At 39.3% G+C, this 25,596-nt stretch overlaps 1 protein-coding gene across 2 annotated transcripts; it reads left to right on the top strand.

The window, feature by feature from the left end:
* Positions 1–11,040: 11,040 nt before the first annotated feature.
* On the top strand, positions 11,041–25,229 carry LOC147903311 (uncharacterized). Of its 2 annotated transcripts, none has more exons than XM_087373067.1 (7): positions 11,041–11,276; positions 11,620–11,801; positions 12,769–12,833; positions 13,040–13,089; positions 13,319–13,364; positions 19,294–19,354; positions 24,212–25,229. In XM_087373067.1, exons 2-7 carry the CDS (start codon positions 11,730–11,732, stop codon positions 24,695–24,697), a joined length of 780 nt encoding a protein of 259 aa, XP_087229193.1. In that variant the 5' UTR covers positions 11,041–11,276; positions 11,620–11,729; the 3' UTR covers positions 24,698–25,229. The 2 variants fall into 2 exon arrangements, with proteins under 2 accessions (XP_087229193.1, XP_087229192.1); XM_087373066.1 differs by having other exon boundaries at positions 11,042–11,345.
* The last annotated feature ends 367 nt before the right edge of the window (positions 25,230–25,596 follow it).

Raw genomic sequence — 25,596 nt, 5'->3', positions numbered from 1 at the left:
GACACTCTATTGCATGCTATTGGTGGGCCATCAGATGTATACTTCTTAGATGGATAAAGTGTGACTATAGCAAAATTTAGATGATGGAGGAGGATTAAGATTGTGGATGGTTTTTGTAATAGAATGGGAGTGTTTTCAAGTAATGTCATGACTTTTAGGCTAAAAAATGTGCCACCAACATTTCACTCAATGGATAGAGAAGGTATTTGCACCATAACTTACTAGTTTAATGTAGGTTTTCCTAGACAGTTTTAATGTTCTTGAAAAAAAGAGTGAGCATCTGTACCACTTGCAGTTGTGTTTTGAAAAGTGTCAAATATCCTATTTAAGTTTGAATATGACCAATGTGCATTCGGTTGTTAAACAGATTGTGCTATTGGGGAATATCATATCCAAAGAGGGGATGTCCATTGACCCTATAAAATCAAGGCTGTTCTAGATGCTATGCTAAGGTTCCTCATAATGTCAAAGAATTGCAAAGTTTTGTGGGCCATGTGAAGTTACACAAGTGGTTTCATCAATATCTGTCATACATCTATCAATTACTCACCCAACTGACCAAATTATTGCAAAGAAGATCTTTCAAGCCAAATCATGGTGGTCAACATTGATGAAAGACGTGCACAAATTCACAAAACATATCTAGCACTATCAAAGGGGTGGCCAAATAGTAGATGCTAATTGGATGCCACTAAATCCGATGCTGCCCTTGGAACCATTTCAAAAGTGGGACCTAAATTTCATGGGTCTAGTCAAACCAGTGGAGAGGCATATTAGCAACAAGTATTACACAGATTATTGCATGAAGTGGGTTGAGGCCTAGGCATTATGGGGCAAAGTACTGCAAAGTTCCTATATAGGAATGTAATCATCCATTTTGGATGCCCTATTGAATCGGTCTCTAATCATGGTGGGCACTTTCTCAACAAAACCATCAAGGAGCTTACAGATGTGCATAAGGTGATTTGTAGAATGTCCACAACGTATCATCTGCAAGAAAATGGGTTGCCAAAAATTAGTAATAAAACAATTCTGACTAGTTTTCGAGCTAGAGGCCATTATACTAATGGAGTTCCTCTCTTTAACTTTATGGATTATAGTAGAGAATATGAGTCCTAAGGACTTTGTTTAGTTCTAGCAAGATCATTTACTTTGTTTAAAAGAAGACTAAATCCTGAGTCTGTATCTCATCCAGGAACATAAAAGAGTATGGGTGAACCGAAACATCAAGTTCAAGATTTTCAAGAAGGGCAACCTAGTCCTAGTGTATAATTCCTAGAAGGGTGACCTCGTCCTAGTCTATAATTGAAGAAGGGTGACCTGGTCCTAGTGTATAATTCAAATTTGGTGTGATTTTAGGGTAAATTAAAGCTCCAGGTAAACTAAAGGGCCACATCATATTGTGCTAAACCTGAAGCAGGGATGTGGATCTACATAGTAATGTGCTTCTGGAACCAATGAATGGATTTTGTATGAAGCCCTTTATTGTTCTTTGAGAGCCAATGGATCCGTTGGTCAATCCATAGTCAAAAATTATAGTCAGGTTGGTATTTGGGATATATGCACCGGTGGCTCAATGTATTAGCTAAACTGATAGTTTACACATGTTGAAGTGCTTGATAATATGTTTGAGTTTGCATGAGTCTCCAATGATCATTCATTTCAAAATTTCCCTTGCCTTTTAGATGAATAGTATTGTGCAAGAGGCTGATCCTATCCTTTCTTTGCTCATCATGCAAGGTGCACAACATTTTGATAATCCCTCTGATCATTGAGAGCTTGGAGATACTATTAGTGCTACCTCTATCATCTAAACACCCTCTAGCTCATGCACCCATTCAGATTCCATGGGAAAGTTCAAGGTGTCTTTCATAGTAACCCACAATCTGTGCTCCAAGGTGTAAAAAGAACTAGAACTAGAAGATGATGAGGCAAAGTCAAGTCTCATACAAGTGGGTAGGTTTGTGTGCTAACTAATCTTTCTCTGTTTGTTGATTTTAAATTTCATTTTGATGGGAAAATCTGTAGAATCATGTGTGGCTTCATAAAATGGGTTTAGAGGGCTACAATAGTCTCGACTAGTGGAAATGGCAAGTCAACCTAGAGGGTGATGCTGGGTTGCAAACATACAACAATCAAGGCAATACATAGCCCTAGGTGTGCCATAATTGGGATTCATGTGATATCTTTGAAGCACAATTAGAACGGCATCTTCTTTCCTATTAATCTTGGAAATCAGGGTCAAATCCCTTCATATCTGAGTAATGCCATGCAAATATGTCTTTAAATTCAAGCAAAAAATCTTTCTGACAAGCTTTGAGCTCACCCTCCATGTGGACGCAAATTTTGACGACTTTTTGGGAATTGGTTTGAACCTTGATTCAAGATTTATAGTTTGTCTATTTTGACTCTAGAACATTTCTTCATGTGTTCTTCATAAGATTTCTTGAATGCCTGATCTCTAATTGAATGCCTGCTATGTTATTTCAATTTCTTTTCTTTGCATCAAACGCTAACATATTTGCTGATTTTTTGCCTTTCATTTTAGCTATTGCTTCATGGACTTTTCTAATATTGTTGAAGAATTTTTCCCACATCAACTAGAGAAGGATTTCTTTTCAAAAGTCTATCTTTTTCATCTTCCTCTACTTTAGCAAGCATGTTTATTCCTTCTGTAGTCAAGGGACTTAGAGAATTTGGCAAACATGTAGAAATCATTTGGACCTTTACCTTCCTTTTACCTTTTCTGACTGTGATTCTTTGTTTGACTTAAACCCATTTTAATTTTGCTATTTTGAACCAAGGTCTACCAAGAAGCATTGTCTCCCTCTCAAGTCAGAGTATGATAAAGTTAATTGGATAGGTTCAACCTGCAACAACTGAGATCTATAATCCTTGAATGATTCCCAAGGGCTGTGCTCTTCTCTAATCTACCCTTTTAACCTAAAATCGTGCAAATTCTAAACCAAATAACTTAATTTTCAAAAAGAGATATTTAAGAATAATGTTGACAACTGGTCCACCATCTAGAAGGACACCCTTGATATTCTCATCTCTAAAGTGGACATCGATGGTTGGATGACTTAAGAGTGATAGACACACAGGTCTTCAACTTTGGTAGTTACTCTATCTATTTGATCTTTTGCAGGCCTTCTAATTTTGTAGTCTCTACCTATTTGATCTTTTACCTTGAGTATTAATCTTGTGGATCGATCAAGTTGGCAATTAATTGGAAAAGCTAGTACTAAGAGAAGAATTTGATCAAGTGACATATTCAATTGAGCTTTGAGTAAGGCTTGAAAGAACTCATCTTAGAGACTACCGGACATTGTTGTCTAATATTTAGATTTAAGTCTCTTATCTTGGATTCTTGGAAGTGGTTGAAAGTTTAAATCTTTGCTAAATATAAATTGTATACATTTGTTGGTCTAAATTTTTTGAATGTCTTCTTTGAGTTTGAGATCTGGTTTCTACCAATTTATCGGATGCTTCTTGTCTTCTTTTTGTTATGTTGTGTTTGTGCACTTGGATCTAGTAGTGACTTTAGCCATGCAAAGTTGTATCTGTGTGCTTGGATCTAGTAATAACCATTAGCTGTGCGGAGTTGCTCGATTCTAGAATGTCTTCCACTTGGATGCACGGTGAAAATGACTTTCTAAATGTTGATTAGAAGTTTCTGATGCAATGCTTTGATAATTGAGAATACTTGCAGATTGTGTCTAAAAACTTGGTCTATGGTCATAATTTGCTTCTTCAATTTCCTGAATTATCACAGCATTATTGGTGCTATTAGTTATTGTTGTTGTTGATTTTGAGCTGTCCTATTGTTGTATTTGATGATTGGGAATCCTCTTTCTATTCTATGTTTAACATCATAGATCACATCTAGGACCTTGTATGTGATGCTATTATTATTCCAGTTTCTTGGTGTAGCATTGTATGGGTGATTCTGATCTTGAGCTGCCACCTGATGGATTGCTATTGGTTGCACTTGTTGAGTTGCATTTGTCAAGTGCACAGGCAATTTCCCATAATAATTCAAAGTTAACGAGCAATTTTTGGTTATATGTTTACCATTGTTGTTGCAAGTTTGATAGAAAATAGTATGTAAATGTAAGTTACCTGCAATTTTGAGATTTTTAAATGAGTCGATGATGATCTTTGCTTGGTTAATTTTTTCTATAGAGTCCTTCTCCTTCTTCTTTTTCTTTTTACACTCCTTCTTTGACTTTTCTTTCTTCTTCTTCTTTTTGCTTTCTTGTTTCTCATTTCAATCTTCATCTTTGTCATCTAAGTCAAAAAATCAAATTCTTCATCAGTATTGTCTTTCATCAGCGTCCTCTTTTTTAGAGTCTAATTCATTGTTGAAGACTTTCTTCTTTTTGTTTTTCTTTGATTTCTTTGATGATGCACCAAAGGGTCACTCTTTTCTAGCAACTTCAACTAGACGATTCAAAGCATTCATCTCCCTATGCTAGCTATAACACTTCTCAAGCTTTTATTTAGTCCCTTGCAAAAATAGTCACCGAATAGTGGGTCTTTGTGCATTAATTAATCATAAATTTTGAATTTTGAACTTTTGAGTATAAGCTTCTACCAGTAGTAGATCATTATGCTATATAGTTCTTAACTTTTTTAAGTCAATTTCAAGCTTTTGTTCTTTTTGAAATCTACCTAAGAAAGATTATTTCAATGCATTTTAAATAGCAACATTGCTATTTTGTACTGGGTGATATTTCAATGCATTTTAAATAGCAATATGTGCTATTTTGTACTAGGTGACCCAAGCCATTGCCTCAGTGATCAGTGTCGTTACAAATTATTGCTTTTGACATTGTCATTATACCAAACATCAAATCTACTTGCCATCCGATATCAAATTGACCCATGTGGTTGTATCCTCTTTGGGATTTCCACTAAATTTTACTGCTTTGATTTGAGGATTCTGCATAGGACGTGCTAGATTGGCCATAATTGAAATTCTTTATTGCAAAGATTTTTCCTTTGTTTTTTAGTGCAAACTAGTGGAAGAGGGTCAGATTGAAGTCATCTTCTTGTTTGATTGATTACACTTGGTAATGCAAGAGTTCCCATGTTTCAAAACAATATCTGTTCTAGTGTAAGATTTAGATCTGATTGCATAGTGTCATTCTGATAAGCACATATAGTAGTGTTGTTTGAGCTTGATTCTTTCAATTCTCGCTCTTTCATTAAATTATTTTTAGAAAATAGAAAGTACTTTACATGATTATAATTCGTAATGTTGTAGAAGGAGTTCCACGTGCCTGCATCCACCATCCAGAAATGGAATTGTAAGAACAAAAACCCTAAAGTGTGGGACTGCAAGCTTCATTGCAAAACTCTACTTGTTATTGATGTCACTACATCAAAAGGAAACTATAATCCTATAAGTCAGGGGTACCTCATGAGGAATCTGAATATTGGATTCACACACCTCCAGATGTTCCATTTTTTTTGCATTAGTCTTAATGCCGCACCTATTTTGTCACATCAAGATTTATAAGTATGTGTGACTATAATAATTCATGCAGCATGTGCTGTGAATCTATGTAATACCATTATGTGTATAGAGATAGCGCATCCTTACGTAGTAGTGGCCCATGTATGGAGACACCACCAACTTTGTGTGTTTCTAAAGTATTTTTTGCATGTTCAAGGGAAGTATGACCTATTCCTATAATGATACTTTGAGACATGACAATTTACAAAAACTTAGTACCTCTTGGGCTTAATGTAGGCCTCACAACCAGCCCAAAAAATGCATCCCTGGCTTCTCAAGTTGTTGGTATGGATAATTTTTGTACTCTATGATTATTAAAGTCGTATTGAGCCCTGAATTCCCATTGCCAGTGTATATGAGGCATGCATGCCATAAGTAGCCTCATATAATATGTACTTAATGAAACTGTTACGGAATTGTATTTCCGATATTTCTTGCTATGGAAATTATTTTATTTTAGTCAAGTGTAACTATGGCAAAGTATTCCATAGGAGCGCACCGGACGCGACGGGGGTCCTAGTGGATGCTTTGTGGGTTTTAGTTGGGGACGCTTAAGTACTTGTGTTTTGCCAAGCTGGATGGTTAGTATTGTGCGTGATTGCATGTTAATACTAATGTCGCTAGCATTACTAGTGTTATTGCAATTGGTCGCAAGGTGTGTATTTTGATGTCTGTATATCAAGCGCACAACTGTATTGGGATTAGTTGGTGTGATGATTCATCAATTGATTGTAACAACAACTAACACAATTGGCAACTTGAGTACAATCATGAGTTGGATAACGAGGAACGGAGATGGTGAAGGTGATTTGGATTGATCGAAGTGTCTAATGGCTATCAAAGGCCATGGGCCGCCATATTGTAAAGTAATGAAATTTAAGTCATCGGCTAATTTATTTTATTAATTGTGGATGAGGGCATATTAAGCCTTGTGGTATTTTAAGCTCGTGGAGCTATGCTGAGCAATCCCTCTAATTATAGACAAGGGATGCTTTTGGATATACTATTATTAGCTCTTTACTTTTTGGAATTACAATTATAAATACTCTAGATGGGAAGCAAGAGCCACCATCTAAGGGGGGGCAGATTGGACCCCATGCAGTGTCGCTCTCTCTTTCTCTTCTCTTCCCCACTTGTTTCCTTGTTCTTGGTTTCTATGGTTTTGGTAAATCTTAAATTTGTGAGCATGTTTGAGTTCAGTTTTCATAACAATAACACTTACCCTTGTGATGTCTACATCACATTCATCAACCACGTCCTTTGATGAACTATCGCACTGACCTAGCTGCCAATGATGTGAGCCTCACTACCAATATGTTGTTGACCACCCGCATGGCTTACTCCATTGCATCTGCATGCGAGCTTTTACATGAGATATGGCATCGCTCCATCTTTCACCTTTACCTGGTCTCATATGCAGACCAGTTTCGCTATTAGTCGTAAATACTTACAAGCACTGAACTTTCACTATTTTAACATGTGCAAGTATCACATGTAATGCCTCGAGGCTTGCAATCTTCACCCGACCTTTGAACTTCTTTTTTTAAAGAGCAAGTGTGCTGTGTATTTGCAAGCGAGCCTATGTGAGCCCACTTGTCTATATTTCAAGCAACTTATTACTACTTGCCATACCCTTCAAAAATGGTGCAACATATTCATAAGTACCACATATGTCTATCATGTACCTTGAATTGAGAGAAAACATTGCAGAAATACCTCACATGTGGCTGGCAAGAAAACGTTGCAAGAAATACGTAGACTTGCTTTCCTGATGCTCCGTGACTATCAACATGAGAGTGGATCTCTAACCCAAGACCTCCAAAGGTCTGCAATTGCCAGGGCAATGTGGATATAGTGGTTCAACCCCCCTCACTTTATATGAATTTGCCCAATTTTCCCTTCATCCCAACTCTCTAACTACAAGTGTTTCATCTTTTACATGCTCCTAGATTACGTTTGGGGAACATGACCATTCATTTGTCCAATTATGATCATCTTTTTTTAGTTTTCCACATCATAACATTATTGATTTAATGTTTTCTTAAAGAATACATTTCACCCATGCCAATTCTGCTCTCACAAGTTTAGTTGGCCCAATTCACTTGCATACAAATTCATTCCATGATACATTAGAAGCCATAACAAAAAGATTTACTTGAAAAGGAGGTGGCTCTAATCATGATACACAAGTGACACCTAAACATGATCATTGTGACACATGTGGATGTTTTCATTTTGATTGTACATGTCATGCACTCTTAAAATAAACTTTAATCACATCACCGTGTGTGTGTGTGCACGTGTGCATGCATGTGTGGTGCATTTTCCACATAAATTGTTTTTACTTCATCCAATTTTAGATAAATATACATTTTCCATGTAGATTGTTTGTGGAATAAATATTCGTTCAGAATGCATGTCATGTGAAAATTATTCATCATCCATCTAGTAAGCATGAAAGTTTGTCGAACTTTGCAAAAAATCATAGGGTGGAGTCTTATCCTTCATACCCCATGACACACACTTGGTCGTGGACTTTTGTAGTGGTATTGCAGTTTCCATGTTTTCTTTACCATTTTGAAGTTAGTGTTATCCTGGTATGTCTTTTCAATTTTGATTTTGGCTTTGTATGTGTGTGTGTGTGTGCACGCCTACCATCCATCCCTGATAACGGGCTATTTTAATTACTTTTTAATATGTTGAGTTACATCATAATTGAACCACTTTAGGTGTTATTACTGGCTACCTAATTTGTGGTTAGCCTGATGAGCACCTATTTGCTTACCTATTTGTTTTTTGTGGAATGCATCTTGCCATTTTAAATTTATTCGAGAGTGATATTTTCACTATTTTTCAAGCAGGTTTAAGGATCCTCTGTATAAGGTTATATCAACAAATCTTTTTTATTACCTAATTTCTAGAGCTAACCTTGACTAGCAAATAAAATACGAGCATCGTATATCCTTCCTACATTGATTTTTCTCCTTTTTAATATTAAAGAAGTGAAACTGAGTGAGGTAGCATTCGAGAACACAAAATTGGACTTGTTGATGTTTTTATTTGTTTTTAAAAAAATTGATTATATTTTTGTATGTTTGTATAATTGATTTTGTATTTATGAATATGTATACAGGTTTGAAGCTTGGGATACCATGAAACATGAGTCATTAAAAATCCAGTGATTATTAGCTTAGTTCAAATAAGGACAACATCCAGAGAAAGGTAATTCTAGGAACCCCAACCAGGTCCTCTAACATTGATGACAATGATAATGACAATGACAATGACAATGACAATGACGTTTTCTAGATCCCAAACATGCATATGACATCAATCTCCTCATAGCATAAGGGAAGTTTGAGCTTTAAGAGCACCTTGGTTTTTCCATAATTATATTCAAACTTTATTTGCATTGCCTTATAACTTAGTGTATAAGTACACATTTTACATTTGATTACATGTCTCATGAGCTTGAAGATCATTCTGGTCTTGAACCGGTACTAGCTACCTTGATAGAGTACAGTGTCAAACAAAAAAGATGTGACAGCTTGCATTATTCAAGAATCACAACATATTTTTAGAATATTGCTAAATAAAATATCTAGAGCATGTGGTTTCCCTTTATGCATTGTAGGTAAGCATCTAAATGATGGTCCCATTCAAAAATTTAATGCTTGAAACTTGAATGTATTCTTAATCGTAGAAATACAAAGCACCTTTACGTCATTTTACCATGGTAATAGCTTATGAGAGATATGATCTTCAGTGCTTGGTGATTAAATATTTCTTTAACTAGGAATACATTTATGAAAGGCAAGATTTCAACACTACTCTCAATCTAAAAAATTAGAATGAGCTTGGAATATTCTCTTATGATTTTAAACTAACATGCGAAAAGCAATCAATGTATGAAGAATTGAAAGTGTGCACTTTAAAAGCTCTCATCTTCTACCAAAAAATACGAAAGGACACTCTCTTATTCATCTTTCAAAATTTTATTATTTTATTATCATAGGCACACAAAAGAGAGTGCATGCATGCATGCACACATGCACACGAGCATGTGCGCACGCTCACCCTTTTTTTGGGTGACATCATGCATGTGTGTACACACACATCTTTTTTTTGGGGTGAAACGCATGTACACACACACATGCATGCACGCATGCACACACACTCACACACACGCACATGCACACGCACACGCACACAAACATGCACACACACATAAACATGCACACGTGCATGCGCACACGCACATGCATGCACGCGTGCACACACACACACATGCACATGCACGTGCACGTACACACACACACACACGCAAACATCGTATGCATGCACATGCATAACAATGGTGCACGCACACACGTACACACACACACTCTCTCTCTCTCTCCTGTGCACATGTATGTATGCATGCATGTGAGTGCACACACATGCATGCATGCATGTATGCACACGTGTGCACACATGCACATGAGTAAGCACATGATCATGCACGTGTGCACGTGCACACTCACACACACACACCATGCACAGATGTGTGTACACAAAATTAAATTGTGTGTGCATGTGTCATTGCACATGCTCACAATAATAGCCCATGTACACGGCACGTATATTTAGTTGTCCTCACTGAGAGAGAGAGAGAGAGAGAGAGAGAGAGAGAGAGAGAGAGAGAGAGAGAGAGAGAGAGAGAGAGAGAGAGAGAGAGGGTTCTTTGATATTATTGAAGTGAGAATCAGTTCATGCACTTAGCTTACTAATTGTCCAATGTCATAAATAGATATACTCACCTACATGTATTTGAAGCATTATTTTTTGAAGCAAATGGGCTGCAAAGGCTCTCATCTTTGAAAGGAATAATATAATGATTATGCATATGTTAAAGTCCTATAGGTGTCCTACACATGTTGCAATATTCCACAGTGATTGTAGGTACATGCCTATCTACCTCATCCTTATAAAAAATCCAACCTAGTTACTTATTGTAAGATACATGAAAAGGTCCCATGGCGCTATTTGATAAGGTTAGGGAGTTTTTTTGTCTTTCATAGCTTTAGTTGTATTAAAAATGGACCATTTTTTTCAAATTTTGGTATTATTCACATATGCAATATAAGGAGTATAGAGCCTTATGCAGCATGAAAAAAGTGTACGGCTTAATACAAGACAAAATGTGTATTTTGTGCCTCGTTGAGTGGGAGTCAAGCTATTCGTTTTCAATAAACATGAGTGGAGGTCAAGCACGCATCCTTTTTTAGCAAACATGAGGTAAGGAAAGATTAGGTGAAAGGAAATGAGAGAACCAAAGTGAGACTGGGTAGATTGATGCGACATAGAAGAGAGGGTACAACTGGGGAAGTAGCTGTGGCCCCCAGGAGTGGAAGAGTGAATCTTTTGCCATGGTGTAAGTGTAAATAAGGTCTTGGTTTGGAGACTAGCAAGACGTGGAACTTGCTCCAATAATGAACACGGGAAATGGGCACTGGTGATAAATGTTGATATTAGCACTTCATAGTGGACGCGGCCACATGTTAACCGTTAAAGGTTTACCCGGCTAGCCGTTTACCGGTCTCCTTGCTGCGAGCCAACCCGCTCGTCGTTTACGGCCCGTAATTGGCGAGTGCTCGCCCTGGCTACAAGAAGTCGAAGGCTAGAGATGGATATGGTCAATTTCTGCTGTTTTGCTTTTGTTTGCCGTGTTTTTGCAGGTCTTGCTGCTCTGGGGGAGCTCTGGAGGTGCTGAGAGGTTTGTTTCTCGAGTTTTGGAGCTGTTGAAGCGTCCAGCGAGAAAATCTAGGGTTTCTAGGGTTTAGTGGTACCATCTCCGCAATTTCCCCTCTCCTGCCTCTGTTTTGGCATGCAATTTGAGTTTCTTGCGGAGCCGCTGTTTCTCAGGTGTAAGCCCATAGATTTTCTGTTGAATTTGAGCCACTTCTGAAGCTTCCGCTCTCTGGGGTTTTGTTCCTCACTTTTTTGGCCATCTTCCTCTTTTTCCGTGAGATTTAGATGGTGTATGCGGTAGTAAACATGGTACTGGTTCCTGGGGGAGTTAGATTTCATTCTGAGCATGTGTTTGGATGCGTTGGCAGAAGCTGGTCTCTAGTCAGCGCTGGCAGCCGTCCAGACCTTCTGCTCGTTATTGTCAGAATTGGACTTCGCAGCCGTTGTCAACTCTAGCGTAACTCAGCAGTGTACCGGAATGGTGGAGAAAGTGGAGAATTGTGGAGGGGAAGCGAATCCTTTCTCTGTGATGGCACCCCTGAAGGTGTCGGTGAGTATTTGTTTCCACTGCCCTTGCAGCTAGTAAGTTACACATTTACGGTGGCACCTGCATGCCTTTGTTACCTGTTTTTGAGAATTTAATATTCGTGAATTCACGTGGTCTTGTTTTGAGAGAGAGAGAGTTTTGATTTGTCTGTGCCTACAGTTTGCTCTGACTATTTAAGTGTTGTATTGTCTGCTAACCCTTTATCAAGTTTTGCATGAGAGAGAGAGAGAGAGAGAGAGAGAGAGAGAGAGATTTGTTCAGTTTTTTGGAATAATTTTAAGTTGTCTAGACCTGACATGTCTTTGTTTGTTTGTTTGTTTGAGAGAGAGAGAGAGAGAGAGAGAGAGAGAGAGAGAGAGAGATTTGTTCAATGTTGTGGAGTTGTGTGAGAGAGAGAGAGAGAGAGAGAGATTTGTTCAATGTTGTGGAGTTGTCTAGCCCTCACATGGCTTTGGTTTTTGGAAACTTTTTATGTGATAGTGCATCTATCGTTATGCAAGTACTGCAAGATTCTTGTTTTTGGTGTCGTCCTTTCCCGTGTCTCGGCCTTTACATGCAGCAAGTGTAAATGGAGTCCTGGTTTCTCTTGTGGATTGTGGAGAGGTGTGGTCTTGTACCAGCACTCACTTTTATATGTTAAGAGAGAGAGACAGAGAGAGAGAGAGAATCTTGGCAGTGCTCTTGATAGTACAAAATGTACCACTGTGATAGCAGATAAAGGCTAGTATGTACATAATTTCTTTTGGGGTAAGGTGGGTGCACGTTTATCACAAAAAGCATTGTCTAGTATCCCCGTACATTTAGAATGGGAAATATAATTGTGAATGATTAAATCTTGATTTGCAGGATTGTGATGGCATGATTTAGTGAACCATCAATGTTTGTAATTTTATGGTGTTCACTGTTTCTATAGATTGCTCAAGAAAGTTTACAGGGAACTCATTGGTTTACCTGCTATGATTCTGTCCAGGTAAACCGTGACTATGGGATATTTGAGGTTCTGTGTGCACAATACAGCTGGTGTATGGTGCTCTGGTGTGATACTGTGCCTCTAGTCTTCTGCAATATTGTATCGAGCATGATTACTGATTATGCAGGCTTTTGTTGTGGCCAGTTCCTGAGGTTTCCAATATGTCTGACTATTCTTGTGTTGATCAAGCTAGCAAATGAATTTAAACTCATCTCATTTTTCTGTATAGTCCATAAAGGACTGATTTTTCATCTCATTTTTTGGATTGCAGGTGCTCTGCAGCTGCTATCGTTGAGAAGTTAGCCTTGCAGGCTCTTTATGGTAATTTCTCTAGGCAATCCTTTGGCTTGGTTTTGCAGGGAAGGCTGACATGATTTGTGACATTGGTACTTGCTGGTTTAATTTTTTGGGGTTGGTCTACGTAGAATGTGTTAAGCCCGTTGATCATAGCTGCTTTGAAAAAGGAATCATGTACCTGTGCTTGTTTTCTACAATCAGCTATCTGCAATCATTTTGCGCTTTTTAACTGGGATTCCAACTTTGAATGCAGCTGGAAATTCTATCATTGAAGGAGAAACTAATTCAATGCAATTCAGGTACTTTCTTGTACGGGCAGTCCAAGTTGCAGCCTGCTGGAATTGTGATAATCCTTTCTATCTGGAGCAATGCGGTGCCCTATTAGCTTAGGAATTCGTTTGAGAGATTATATTGAAATATTTTTGTCTTCACAGACACTTGTAGTTTGAATGAAGAGAACATGGACTGCTTTTTTTGTACAAATGGATGCTTATGTGTGGATGTGTAAATGTGTGAGAGTATATTTTTATACTTTGGTCTACACTCAATGTTGTGCTGATAACGTCGGTGGGGATGTCATTGTAGCTAGTCCCTGCTATGTGTGATGGAGTTTATGGTCCCTGCTATGTGTGATGGAGTTTATGGTTTTAAACCTTATGGGTGACTGCCATGAGATTACAGCTGCACGCTTTAGGGGATGATTTGGGGTATGGTACTGGATTCATCTGCATATATATATGAGTCATCTGTCCTTCAAATGAAATAAATCCACCTACCATACAGATAGAGATGGCTAGACTTTCTTAATTTGCTTTTAGTTGGCAGGATCACAAAAAGACTTAGTAAGCAAGCGTACTTGGGTTGGGGGCCTCTCAAATAGGATATATGATTCATTTATTTATTTATTTTTTTGGGGGCCAGGGGGGGTTAAGCCAGATTTTATTTATAACTATCCATTGAGATGCTTTATTCTGCCTTTGATATATTTGGTCTAGAAGTCTCTTTTCTTTTTTTCTTTGTTTCCTTTTTTCTTTTTTTGGGGGGGGGGGGGGCATCATTGGATTGCTCATTTTGCTTGAACTTTACCTGAAATTTGGCTAGTTGCCTGAGATCTTATGAGGCATGATCCTCCCAACTTTATCTAATGCGTAAGCATGCTGAGCATCATTCTAGAACACTCTCCCATGCCGTGTACAATCGAATGCAATTTGGAGCTATCATCTCTCACCTTGCAAGTGGCGGGTCCTTACAGATTTGTCTTTTGGAATGTTTTTGTACATATAGAGCAATGCGTTTGTTTGCTCCATAACATATCCCCAGCTGTTACGGAATTTCTTTCTGACTATGCTTCCATTTTTCCTCAAGTTCGTGTTTGAGGAGGATCTGTATTAAATAAGCATCTCTTTGGGGGATTGCTAAGGTCTGCAATACCTCCTTGCTCCCCCTGTGAAGTATCTGTTTGCATTTCTCTCAGCCTTCTTTCTTATGACAATTTAGTTGTGTGGAACTGGGTCTTGTAAAGATACATCAAAAGCTTATGCATTTGTAAGAGGTCTAAGATAGCATCCCGATTTCCATCAGAGTGATTTGTTAGGTTGTCATCTGTCAAAAGTTTGATTGGAAGGGATTTTGAAAATTTCCCAGCTACTTTCATGTGTTGATCATTTGCCTCCCTTCGTGTAAGCTTCACCCCATGGATCAAAACTGTAATGGCCAGCACATGAAGCAAATAACATTTTAGTGTCCAGCTTCATGTATTAGTTTATTGTTTGAGCTGCCCATTTGTCCAATACAATGCTCCCACCTGGGTTAGAAAGGGGCACCCATTCCCAAGTTAATATTCTTTCATTAGGTCAACTTGGCGTCCCTTGCTGTTTGCTTTGTCTTAATTTTCATAACCCTGCCATCCTTCTCTCTCTCTCTCTCTCTCTCTCAGAGTTGATTCACATGATTCCTTTAATGATTCCAATCAAGCTACAATAATTAACTTCCCTACAATAACCGTGCAAAGCGATAAGTGGTGGGCCATGGCCGCCTGTGCCAGGTGCATGACTGCTTGGTCCCCTTCCATGGTTGCAGGGGTGTGGGACTTATGACTGGACTGGTCATTCTTGGTTTTGCAAGATCCTCATCCTGAAACTAATATCTGTGGTAGCCTGAATTTGCAAAGTTATGGCTGCCACTTGCTTTATTGCTGGAAATAAATATCAGAGAAATTCTCCTAGTTTGAGAAACGTATCTGTATAAAGTTGATTGTCCTTAATTTGATTGGGTAGCTATTCATAAGAAGCTTGTGTCATCCCCCAGACCTTTAAAAAAAAGGGGGGATCTACATAGCAGGGGCCTAGCATTCAAGCTGACTGTTCTAGCACATCAAGAGAAGTAGGTGCCCGAGGAACAAGTAGCTTACTGCACCTCTGACCTTCCATACCTTTCCAACTCCAGCAAAATCTCTTAGTATTCCTATCCACCTCAACTATCGCTGTCACTGCTTCTAAGAGATGAAAACCAATTGATATTCCTTACCATTTTTCTTCATCCAGGCCTCCAATCATTTCCAGCTCATTCATAAATCCCAAGCATACCATCCTTTAACCCTAACGTTTTTCTAAAACCTTGAAAATTCTTCCTCAAGACATTATCAAGATGCCTTAATTGTTTCTTGAGTTGGTTTGCGATGGCAACTGTGCCAGTGTCCTTTTGAATGACTTGTTCAAGAAGGAAGTTTATCCATCCTATTACTTTTGGGCGCATTATCACTTTCTTCAGTTAAAAAAAAAGGAGAGAGTTTCAATTTAATCAAGCTCATGAAATTTGTGATGGTGTTGAACTCCATGGGTTTCAATTTTCTCGCTTGGGAAGATACTCTCCCCAAAACTCTTTTGTATGTATTGAAAAGAACGAATGTTTAAGAAACAGCCTCATATAATCTTTTGTTTAAATTTAAAAGATAGTCATATTATATCTTAGATTAAATGTAGGCCCGTCATTGAATCCCCCTAGCATGTCAATCAGGATTGTATCCCCTCGTTGATCTTTGTAGGACTCCACAACCTTTGTTCCTAGTGCCCATGCTATTGTGCAATCCACTCTACTTCTTAGACATTATGAACCCGTTATGGTTCATCGCTCTCTTCATTCTTTTTGTGGGAGTCCTTTTTTTTGTTTGACTTTCTAAACCTTATCATAGTCTTTGCCTATGCCCTTGTTCCGTTTCCTTGTTTGTACCTCATCTACTTGTTTACTCTCAACATTTTCTCTCCTTGGGCCTCTTAGACTTCTCTTGTCTAGGTTGAAGATTGGGGACGAGACTTTCAAACCTGTTGTTCATGATATCGAGTCTTGTATAATTCTAGCTCCTCTTTTTGCTTGAGAATGCAATGCCTAGCAAAGCATCCTAATTGTTTGCTCAAGAGGCAAATGGGCGAAGTTGATAGGGACTCAAATTTTATGATTTACTCATTGATCATGTCGTCAATCACTTGGCAGCTCTAACGTTTGCCTACTAGTGTTTCTTCTTTTCTTTTACTTTAAATTTTTTCCAAGAAAAGGATAGCCAAGAAATTGTTTTCCAAGCATACTTTGTTTGCTACACATGGAAATGGCTATGCTAGGATTGGGTTACATATAAGAAATAGCATACTTCAAAGAGAATATAGACAACTTTGCTTAGTTTCTCAAAAGCTGGCCTCTTTTCTTCCTTTTTTCTTTTTTTTTGGGAGGGGGGTCAGTGCATGAAGAACCAACTTGAATCACAATCAGTTCCATAGTATTAACTAGGATGAGGTATGCAACCTAGGATTGTTGAGGTTGTGTCAAGGTTCCTATTGTTATCTTTTATCAAAGATCACCAAACCTCATCTCCAACTAACACTTTGGTGCTAAGTTTTCCTGATAGTGTAAGTGAAGCCACTTATCAAGCTGTATCCTTAGTAAACTTTTATTGCATAGAAATTGATCTCATAGATGATGTATTTGTCCCACATAGATTTTATATTATCCATCGAAATTCATTTGGTGGAGGAAGCCTTAATTGAATCTTAAGTGGATAGCAAGTCGGAGTTCATACAATTTTATAGATCTTAGTGTCATACACACTTTTTTTTGGGGAGGTGATACTATATATTACTGCGTGGGAAACCTCAAAACAGGTAAAAACCCACCATGAAGTACAAAAATAAACAAAGCACATTGCCAAAAAAGACAGGTTATCAAGAAAAAATTGCAAAAGGGAGAGGAAAGAGAATACAAAATTACATGCCAGTAGGTGGCGACATAATCACTAATGCATATCCTAGAGTGAAAATTTACTTTGAGATTTAGGAGAAAGCACCTGGGTATCTTGCGTTTTCTCTCTCACACACGCGCGCGTGCGTGCGTGCTTACACACACAAACATAAAATTGAAACATAAAGGAGAGAGAGAGAGAGAGAGAGAGAGAGAGAGAGAGAGAGAGAGATCCTTTTTGCCCCCTTCCCTTTTTGTTTCAAATTTATTTTTTAGTAAGCAATGGGTTTACCAACTGATGGTAATCCTCTTTTTTGGCTTTTGTGTGTCTTGGTGTAAACTTTCTCTTGAAACATCTTTGCAAAGTTGCTAGTAAGGGGAGAGAGAGAGAGAGAGAGTTGTATCTTTATGTAATAGGTCTTGGAGAGAGTACGAGGATGAATGGAGAGGTTGGTTGAGTATAAGGCTTAATGGAGTAGAGCATACAACTGTACGACTGTATGGAAGCTTAATGCTTGATCCTTGTTGAAACTTTGAAACCTTTGGAGTGTTGCTATGGGAGATTTGTGAATATTGGATCGGATATATGTTTTTTAAAATGTATTTTGCTCAAAAGTACTGTGGCATCACTAGAGATCATAGGTTGCATTCATTGTCATGCACTTCTATGGAGATGTCACTAATCTTCTCTGGTAGTGTTATGAATTGACATTGTAGTATTGTGTGAATAAGATCTCTAAGGTTCTCCTACTAAGGTGCTTTGAAATCTTATGGATTTGTGATTCTGACCTTGACTGTTTTGGAGTATTGATAATCTCCATGAGATAGAGACGACCTACTTGGATCTTGTTACATTCTTCAAATAAAAGGGCTCTCTCCTCTGCTCACCACCCAGCCACGGCTTTCCAAGATTCTCTTCTTGTCCCAGAGGTGAAACTCCCCGTGAGGTTGCTTCTCTTTCTACTTTCTTCCAAGATGAGCTCTCTTTCTAGAAACCTCCCCTGAACCCAACACTCGCCAAGTGGCTCTTAATTTAGTGCCATGTGTCCCGAAGGGACCTTACCATTTAAGTCCTCTCTTGGACTCCTCCTTGCATTCCTCCCTAATGCCTAAGCCTAGGTATGAATCTAGACTCAAGCCTTCAAAGCCACACCAAGATGCAAGTGTTGTCAAGCCCTATGGTTTCCCAATCTTCCGCAATTATGGTTGACGTAACAGACCTGCTTGTGTGTGGTCACAACCAAGAAGCCCCGAGATCCACCCCCCCAACCATTTTAAAGTCATTCTAACTAATGTGTAGAGAACATACATAGTCACATGCTCTAGTTTAGGGCTACTATGCAAAATGATGAAAAGTGTTGAAGTGGTGGGTGTTCGGCACACCATACATAAGAAAGCTAGCTCCTCAAGTAAGCATGTGCTTCATCCAAGGGAATCTTATAGTGTGGTTCCCAATTACCAAGCTATCTTTGTGTTATTAAACCACTATTTAAGTTGTGGCTATAATTAAGGATAAAAAAATTATTATGTTAGCTCAGAAAGTTTGATATTTGCTCACTAGTTTCTCGATTTTGAGACTTTTGGGCGTATGACAACATAGTTTCGAAGAAATCACTCACTGGGTTAAAGTAGTCCTTCTATGCTGTGCAGTCTTCACTCAATCTTGATAATGTGCAGATCTTCCTAGTTGAAACATATATATTTTGGTGAATCATATATTGTGTTTGTGTGATGATGAGTGTCGTAAATTTACAGCATGCTATATCATTGTTTTTTTCATGGATAATAAATCTTGCTAGTTAGCTTGTCAGATTGAGCATACACAGCCTTCATAAAATGAGATGTTCCTTTGACTATTTAATCAAGCCAAAGACTCTATTGCTATGTGATGTACTTTGTTAGCAATGTTATAGCCAATCATCTGTTACATGTAGAAGATGATTTTTCTCCAAGCAAGAAAAAATGGTAACAAGCTCGTTGGCATTTTTTGCGAGGGTGCAGTGATGTTGAGCCTTGTCTTTTACTGCGGCTGGGGGCAGTCACCAAGGACACTTCTTTTGAGGTATGCTCAATTGCCATTTCGAGCATATTTGCTTTAAAAGCTGTGTAATTTTAATGAAATTCAGGATATCGCTAGATGCCCTGGGGTGTGACCTGCCAAAATCTTTAGAAATTGTGGAAAGAGGAGCGTGGAAAAATGTGCTTTGATTTTTGACCCTTGTTTGGATCTCTGCACTTCCTGGCAAACATCTTCAGCCGGCAGTTTTTAATGTAGATTTGAAATGCTCTAGCCTGCATCTAACACTCCCAAGGGAATTCATGTGGGCATACATGTGAATTTCCCATAAAAATGTGAATCAACATTTGAACAAGAACATGATTTTGCATGCCACCAACAGTCTAGTCTTTTTGGGGATCTCTTTTTTTTTCAATACATTACAGGCCCATGGTGCTGGTTTACTAGGTTCTTGCACCCGATGTTTTGATTGTGGGGCCCCCTCTTTCATTTACTGCTGCCCTTCTATTGCATCTGCTTCTGGTTCCTGCCCTACTGTCGTATTGTCAATGTCACGCACTTTCCTTCAGCCTTGCCTAGCGTTGTGCATGGTGGTGGTTTCTATATGAGATCTCTTGGTTATTCGTGGTTATATACCAACTTTACTGCACCTTTAAAGAACAAGGAAGCTTCCAAGACAGAAATATCCTGCCATTGTTCGTCTGTAGACTGTTAAGTGCTAATGAAAGCTTGTAACGCTGTCTGAAATTTGTTTTATAAGCACACCACTCTCATGCATCTTAGCTCCAAAAGTGGATCACTGTGTCAAGCGCTATCTTCACCTTTTTTTTTTCCCGGTTGGGTGGAATTTGGACTGCTTCATGGAAAAGCACACTGAATTTTGAAAGAGACATGTTCTCCTACTTGCACGTTTTGTGATTGCTTTAGTTTACTGACTATCGTGAATCACAATATTTGTGTGAAAACCAAATACATAGAGACTAGAGTTTCAATGGATGTCTTAGCCAAACCTGCTATGGGCTAAAGAATTACAGCATGAAGGTCAACGAAATCACCATCCCTCTCGTGATGCTCTATTTTGGCCTTCTTATAGCCCTTAGTGTGTCTTGCTAAATTGGAGAATGCTATCAAAGCATGTAATGTTTATGAAGATCGAGTCCCCCCAACATGTCACCTAGCTAGTATTTACTATACAAGTTTATTCAAAATGGTTTGGCTGGATAGGGCGAATGGAAAGTTTTGTTTGGCCTAACTATATAAAGGTGGTCGGCCTACTATTGCTGTATTTGGCAATCGTTCGACGTTTGTAGCTCTTCACTCTTCATGAAGTAGCTTTGTACTCCTAGTCCCCACTAACGGTTCAAGCCAACTATCACTACCCCTTTCTCAGCCTAGCATAAGGAAAGCATGTCATGGAAGGCACGCAAAAGAAAAAGAGAGAAAAAGTGGGAACATGCACTAGCTGCACTCTATGTTCAAGATTTCTAGAGCACCAGTTTTTCATGCAAGATCTACCAATCTTTGGTTTCTAATACACGTAGGGTTTGCAAGTAACAAACACTATATAGAGTGAATAATTCCTTAGAGCAAGCCCTATTTGCAGCATTTTTCCTCTTTTAATCATTAAATCGTGAGGATCAATTAGCAAGCACAATGGATCCAATACCTTATAACCTATAGAAACAGGACTTAACAACACCTTTCTGTGGTCCATCACAACCATATTGTGCATGTTCAAATGTCATGTACTTGGTGTTTGCATATTTGTCTATCCATTTTACCTATGCCAGTTTGCAATGACGAGATTCACCAATTCTTCCCAATCATGTTTGGTCCCACACCACAAGCTTGATAGGTCCCATACAGTTGCATATGCTGTGGTACCTCTCCCAAGGACCTGTAGCAAAGTATGGTCCCTCTGTTAGAGTAGATCCGTGGATTGAAAACCATATCATCCACATGCATATATGCAGCATTACATTTGTCATATCATATAGGACACAGCTACCTTGATTTTTGTTTGGACTTTTGCTCATCATGTTGCTTCTTCAAGGTACAATGAGTAGTTCACAAAACAGAATCTTACTCAACAAATTGCCCAATATGATCAGCTTCTTGCAATTAACCTCATGAGTTCGTCACTACCTTAATGCAAAGCAAGAACATATAATAAGATTTAGATTTAGATGCTCATTTAGGAGAGACTAAAATGAAATTGTTTAGACTTCACAAGCAGTTGTAGCTTGAATGAAGAGATTTGGACTACTTTTTGATTAGCCTTCTCCGTTAGTGCTAGCCTTCGTCATGGCTGAGTTTGCCCTTCACCTCCGGAGTGCCGACAAAAACTTAGTATGAAGACTTTGTATAAATGGATGCTCAAGTATGTATGGGTGTGTGGATTTGTATGTGTGAGAGCATACTTTTATACTATGGTCTACACCCACTGTTGGGCGCTGATGACGTCAGTGGGGATGTCATAGTAGCTAGTCCTTGCTATGCGTGATGGAGTTTATGGTTTTCAATCTTATGAGTGACTATCATGAGATTGAAACTGCACTATGTTGTGTTTTTAGAGGATGAGTTTGGGAATGTTCTTGAATTCATCTAGGTATAATAAGAGGCAATCTGTCTTTGCAGAACTCTAATTTGCACCACCATCCAGTACAAGAACATCAAGTTTTTAAAGAGTCTTATACACACCACCGCCCCGGCTCGATGCCACGCCCACTTTCGCCCGGCTCCGACGGGGAGCGTGGCACCGGCGGCCGCGCCTTCGAGCAATGGCCATGCATGACCTGGAAGTGGTAACACATGCCTAGACATGGAACATTACTCTTTAAAATTCCTTCGCTTCTATATCAATTTGCACATGTTTTCTCACGTTTTAATACCCACATTAACATTAGGATTGAAATATTTTAACACATGAGCAGAGGCCTAGGCCTCAATGTCTTCTTCCCCTAATCTTTCTCTCTCCTTCCCCCTCTTTCTTTAGTGACCTAGTGAAGTAATTAGTGACTTCAAGTGTCTTTGTAAGTGATGCTGCAAATGGCAAAGCGGGTATGCATTTGGAGTTCTCCTTTTTGCATTTGTTTCTCCTCAAGTATCTGACATTTGTGATGTTGTCTGATCCATAGATGGCCCAAGTAAAAAAAAGTATAATGGGTGGTGCTGCTGCTGCAAGACCATTTTAGTATCATGGACCATGTTTGATACTTGCAATGTTGCCATTGCCCTGATTGATCTTACAAGGCTTTGTTTGGAAAGAATTCAAACCTTCATTTTGCAAAGTTAAGAAGAGTACACCAGAAAATTAGCTACTACTTTCCTTGGAGGCCATCGCATTCTTCTGTTCTGGCAATTATGTTTCTCTAGAATGATATTTTAGGATTAAGTTTCTTGATTTTTGAGGAGAAAGGCGACTTCATCAAGGGTGTTTCATCTCATCTTCACTTGTTATTTTGATCCATGGCATTCTCAGTTTGGTAAAGTTTTAGTTTTTTTTTTGGCAAAAAGAGACTTCTATTAAGTATTAAATAAAGAAAAGCGTTAGAGCAAGCTCCATACGGGATACACCATGCAATGCATGAAAAGCTCAAGAGCCAAAAAGAAAGGATTGGGGCTGATAGTGCCATCTCAATCCAGTAGAAACCTCCGAGAAAAAGGGAGAACCCCTCCAAACTTGAAGAAAAACAGTCCTCTTAGAAGAGGCTGCCCGTGAAGGGCCCTGCATGCTAGCCCAAATGGCTATCAACGTGTGAACCGTGTCAGTCCAAATACCCGTGAACACCTGTGATGGGTGTATCTGGGTGCCATCCAAGGCCTCTGTACATCTGGCTCTCCAAATGTGCCAAGAGGAAATGCTAGCCAAAATCTCCCAAGAGGTGTCCACTGAAGCATGGGAAGCTCTGAAAGGAGTAAGTGGTACATCCTGAAGAGAGCAGGGCTCTATCACCTGCCGGTGGACCGAGAGTGCCCAAGAAGAAGGCTCACCCTCATAAAACACTTGGGGCCCAATAAGGGATAACCATGCGATCGAGCCCCAAGTCATGAAGAAAGGGGAAGTATGAAAAATGCTGAGTATCCGAGCAGCCCCTTTCCAAACAGTCCTCGCCTGACTGCAGTCCCAAAGGCAATGTCGCACTAACTCCTCTGTAGAATGACAGCGAGGACAAGTGGGATCAGCCCCAAATCGTGATCTCCATTGGTTCACTGCAATCCCTCCATGAATAGAAAGCCAAAAGAAAAGAGTGATCTTTCTATTTTTGAGGGATTTCCAGAGCCTCCTCCAGAAATTCCTACGCAAATCTGCGGTGATGAAGAAGGTGTCCCAATGGGGGGCTCTGGAGGGAATCCAACCCCTACTGTTCAGCTGAAATTTCTTGGCATTACCAACCGTGAAACGAAAGAAGGGAATCCCCCTCTCTCGGTGCCCATGATCTATCCACTCCCACTCTTATGGGTCCCACTGCAAGCACTTGATAGGTGCACCTCCATATAACCACAATCTCCAAGATCCCAGGGCCAAGAGCAGAGGGTCAGGGTCTAAGTACCATTGCAAGCCCGCTCCGAGTTTGGTAAAGATTTTTGAGTAGCACATTGCAGATCTTTGGAGTACATCTTAGAATTGGACTCATGGATTCTAAATGTGATTTTTTTCCTTTACTAATGGACTAGGTATACCTAGATTGTATGTGTACGATCATGTGTTGTATGGACTTTTCATTGGTAATGTTTTACTTGTTTTCCTTATTTTCTAACATCACATTCTTTAACGCTTTTCTTCCATTATAATGTAGGTGTCTGGCTGCTCACATAGGATGATGATCATGTGTCGTATCTTTGGGCATATGTTTTTTTGCAGACAGATAATGTAAATTTTTCCTGGTGATGTTATTGCAGGAATACAGCCCTGACACCTGCAGGGTTTGCACTGATGATGCCTTCGTGCAAGGTCCAGACACAGACGTGAGACTGAGCAGCAATGAGATTAGTGCATGGCTTGCAGCTGCTAAGAACAAGGATGATGAAGATGATGAAGATGAGGAAGAAGATGATGAGGATGAGGATGATGACGACGATGACGATGTAGGAGAGGAAGGTGCTGGTGAAGATGAGGAAGGTGAGGAAGGATTGGAAGGTGAGGAAGGTGATGATGACGAGGAAGGAGGGGATGATGATGATGATGAGGGTGATGAAGGGGAAGATGCTGATGGTGAAGGAGGTAAGGAAGAGGTTGAAGGTGAGGAAGATGAGGAAGGTGATGAAGAGGGTGATGAAGAGGGAGAGGATGAAGATGGAGTTGAAGATGACGAAGATGATGAAGATGAAGATGAGGAAGGCAAGGATGATGAAACATCCGAGCCACCCAAGAAGAAAAGAAAATGAAAGTTTAAGGGGCAGATTTGAAAGCAATTTTGAGCAGTGTTTAGTGTTCCTGATCGCACAGGAGGCCAGTGATTGCGGTCATTCCTTTTGACATAGGTAGAACTTGGAATGCAATGGTTTGTCTCAGTTGTAGAAATAGCAGTAGTGGTTTTGAAGCTGACATTGATAGGAAGAGACATTTTGTAGACTAGGACTGCAGTTCTGTTTTTATTCATGGTGGAAGTTATAAGGGTTTGAATTCAGTAAGAGTTCCCTGCTGCAGAGTGTGTGTAGTTCGAAGAGTTTGCATTTGTCTGTAGTGCAGTCGGCTGATGTGCTGAGACTGCCTGAGTTTTCAGAGCTGTGGTGTTCTGATTGTGACAGTCAACCACGCTCTGTAGCTGAGGAATATGTATAGGATTTGTAGGTCTGTGTGAGCACTTGTCTTGTATTTGTATGGGCATCAGTCTTCTCACTTGACTGGTGCATCAAACAGGTTTGCATCTTGCAGAGGCAGAAATTGATTCGATCCTCTATATGGCTTCCAATACCATCACTGTTGTTGTATTGTTGTTTCAAGTTGTTTGTGTGATTTAATGCTCCAAAATAGCTGGTCAGACTGCACCTCACATTTCCTGTTGATTTGGCACCTCTTCTTAGTTCTACTATCAAGTTCATGTATGGATTGACCGATGCCTTGACAAATTCCTCATTCTGCTCATTGAACACCAATAAAGTTTAGTGCAGCTCTAGGTTATCTTTTAATCTGTGTTTGTTTTGTGTGTGTGTGTGAGGGGGGCGGGGGGGGAAGCTTGCTATGAGCTACTTTCTTCCCCCTTCCCTTTCGTTACCCATGGTATCTATGCACACACTTGATTTAGTGTGTGTGTGCTAGTGATTGTGTGTGATAGGCCTTTTTC

The sequence above is a fragment of the Dipteris shenzhenensis genome, chromosome 3 (assembly GCF_047967505.1).
Source record: "Dipteris shenzhenensis isolate YYH24624 ecotype China chromosome 3, Dip_SZ_1.0, whole genome shotgun sequence".
Classification (NCBI taxonomy): domain Eukaryota; kingdom Viridiplantae; phylum Streptophyta; class Polypodiopsida; order Gleicheniales; family Dipteridaceae; genus Dipteris; species Dipteris shenzhenensis.
The sequence above is the reverse complement of the archived record's forward strand: the minus strand, read 5'-3'. Positions and strand labels throughout refer to the sequence as shown.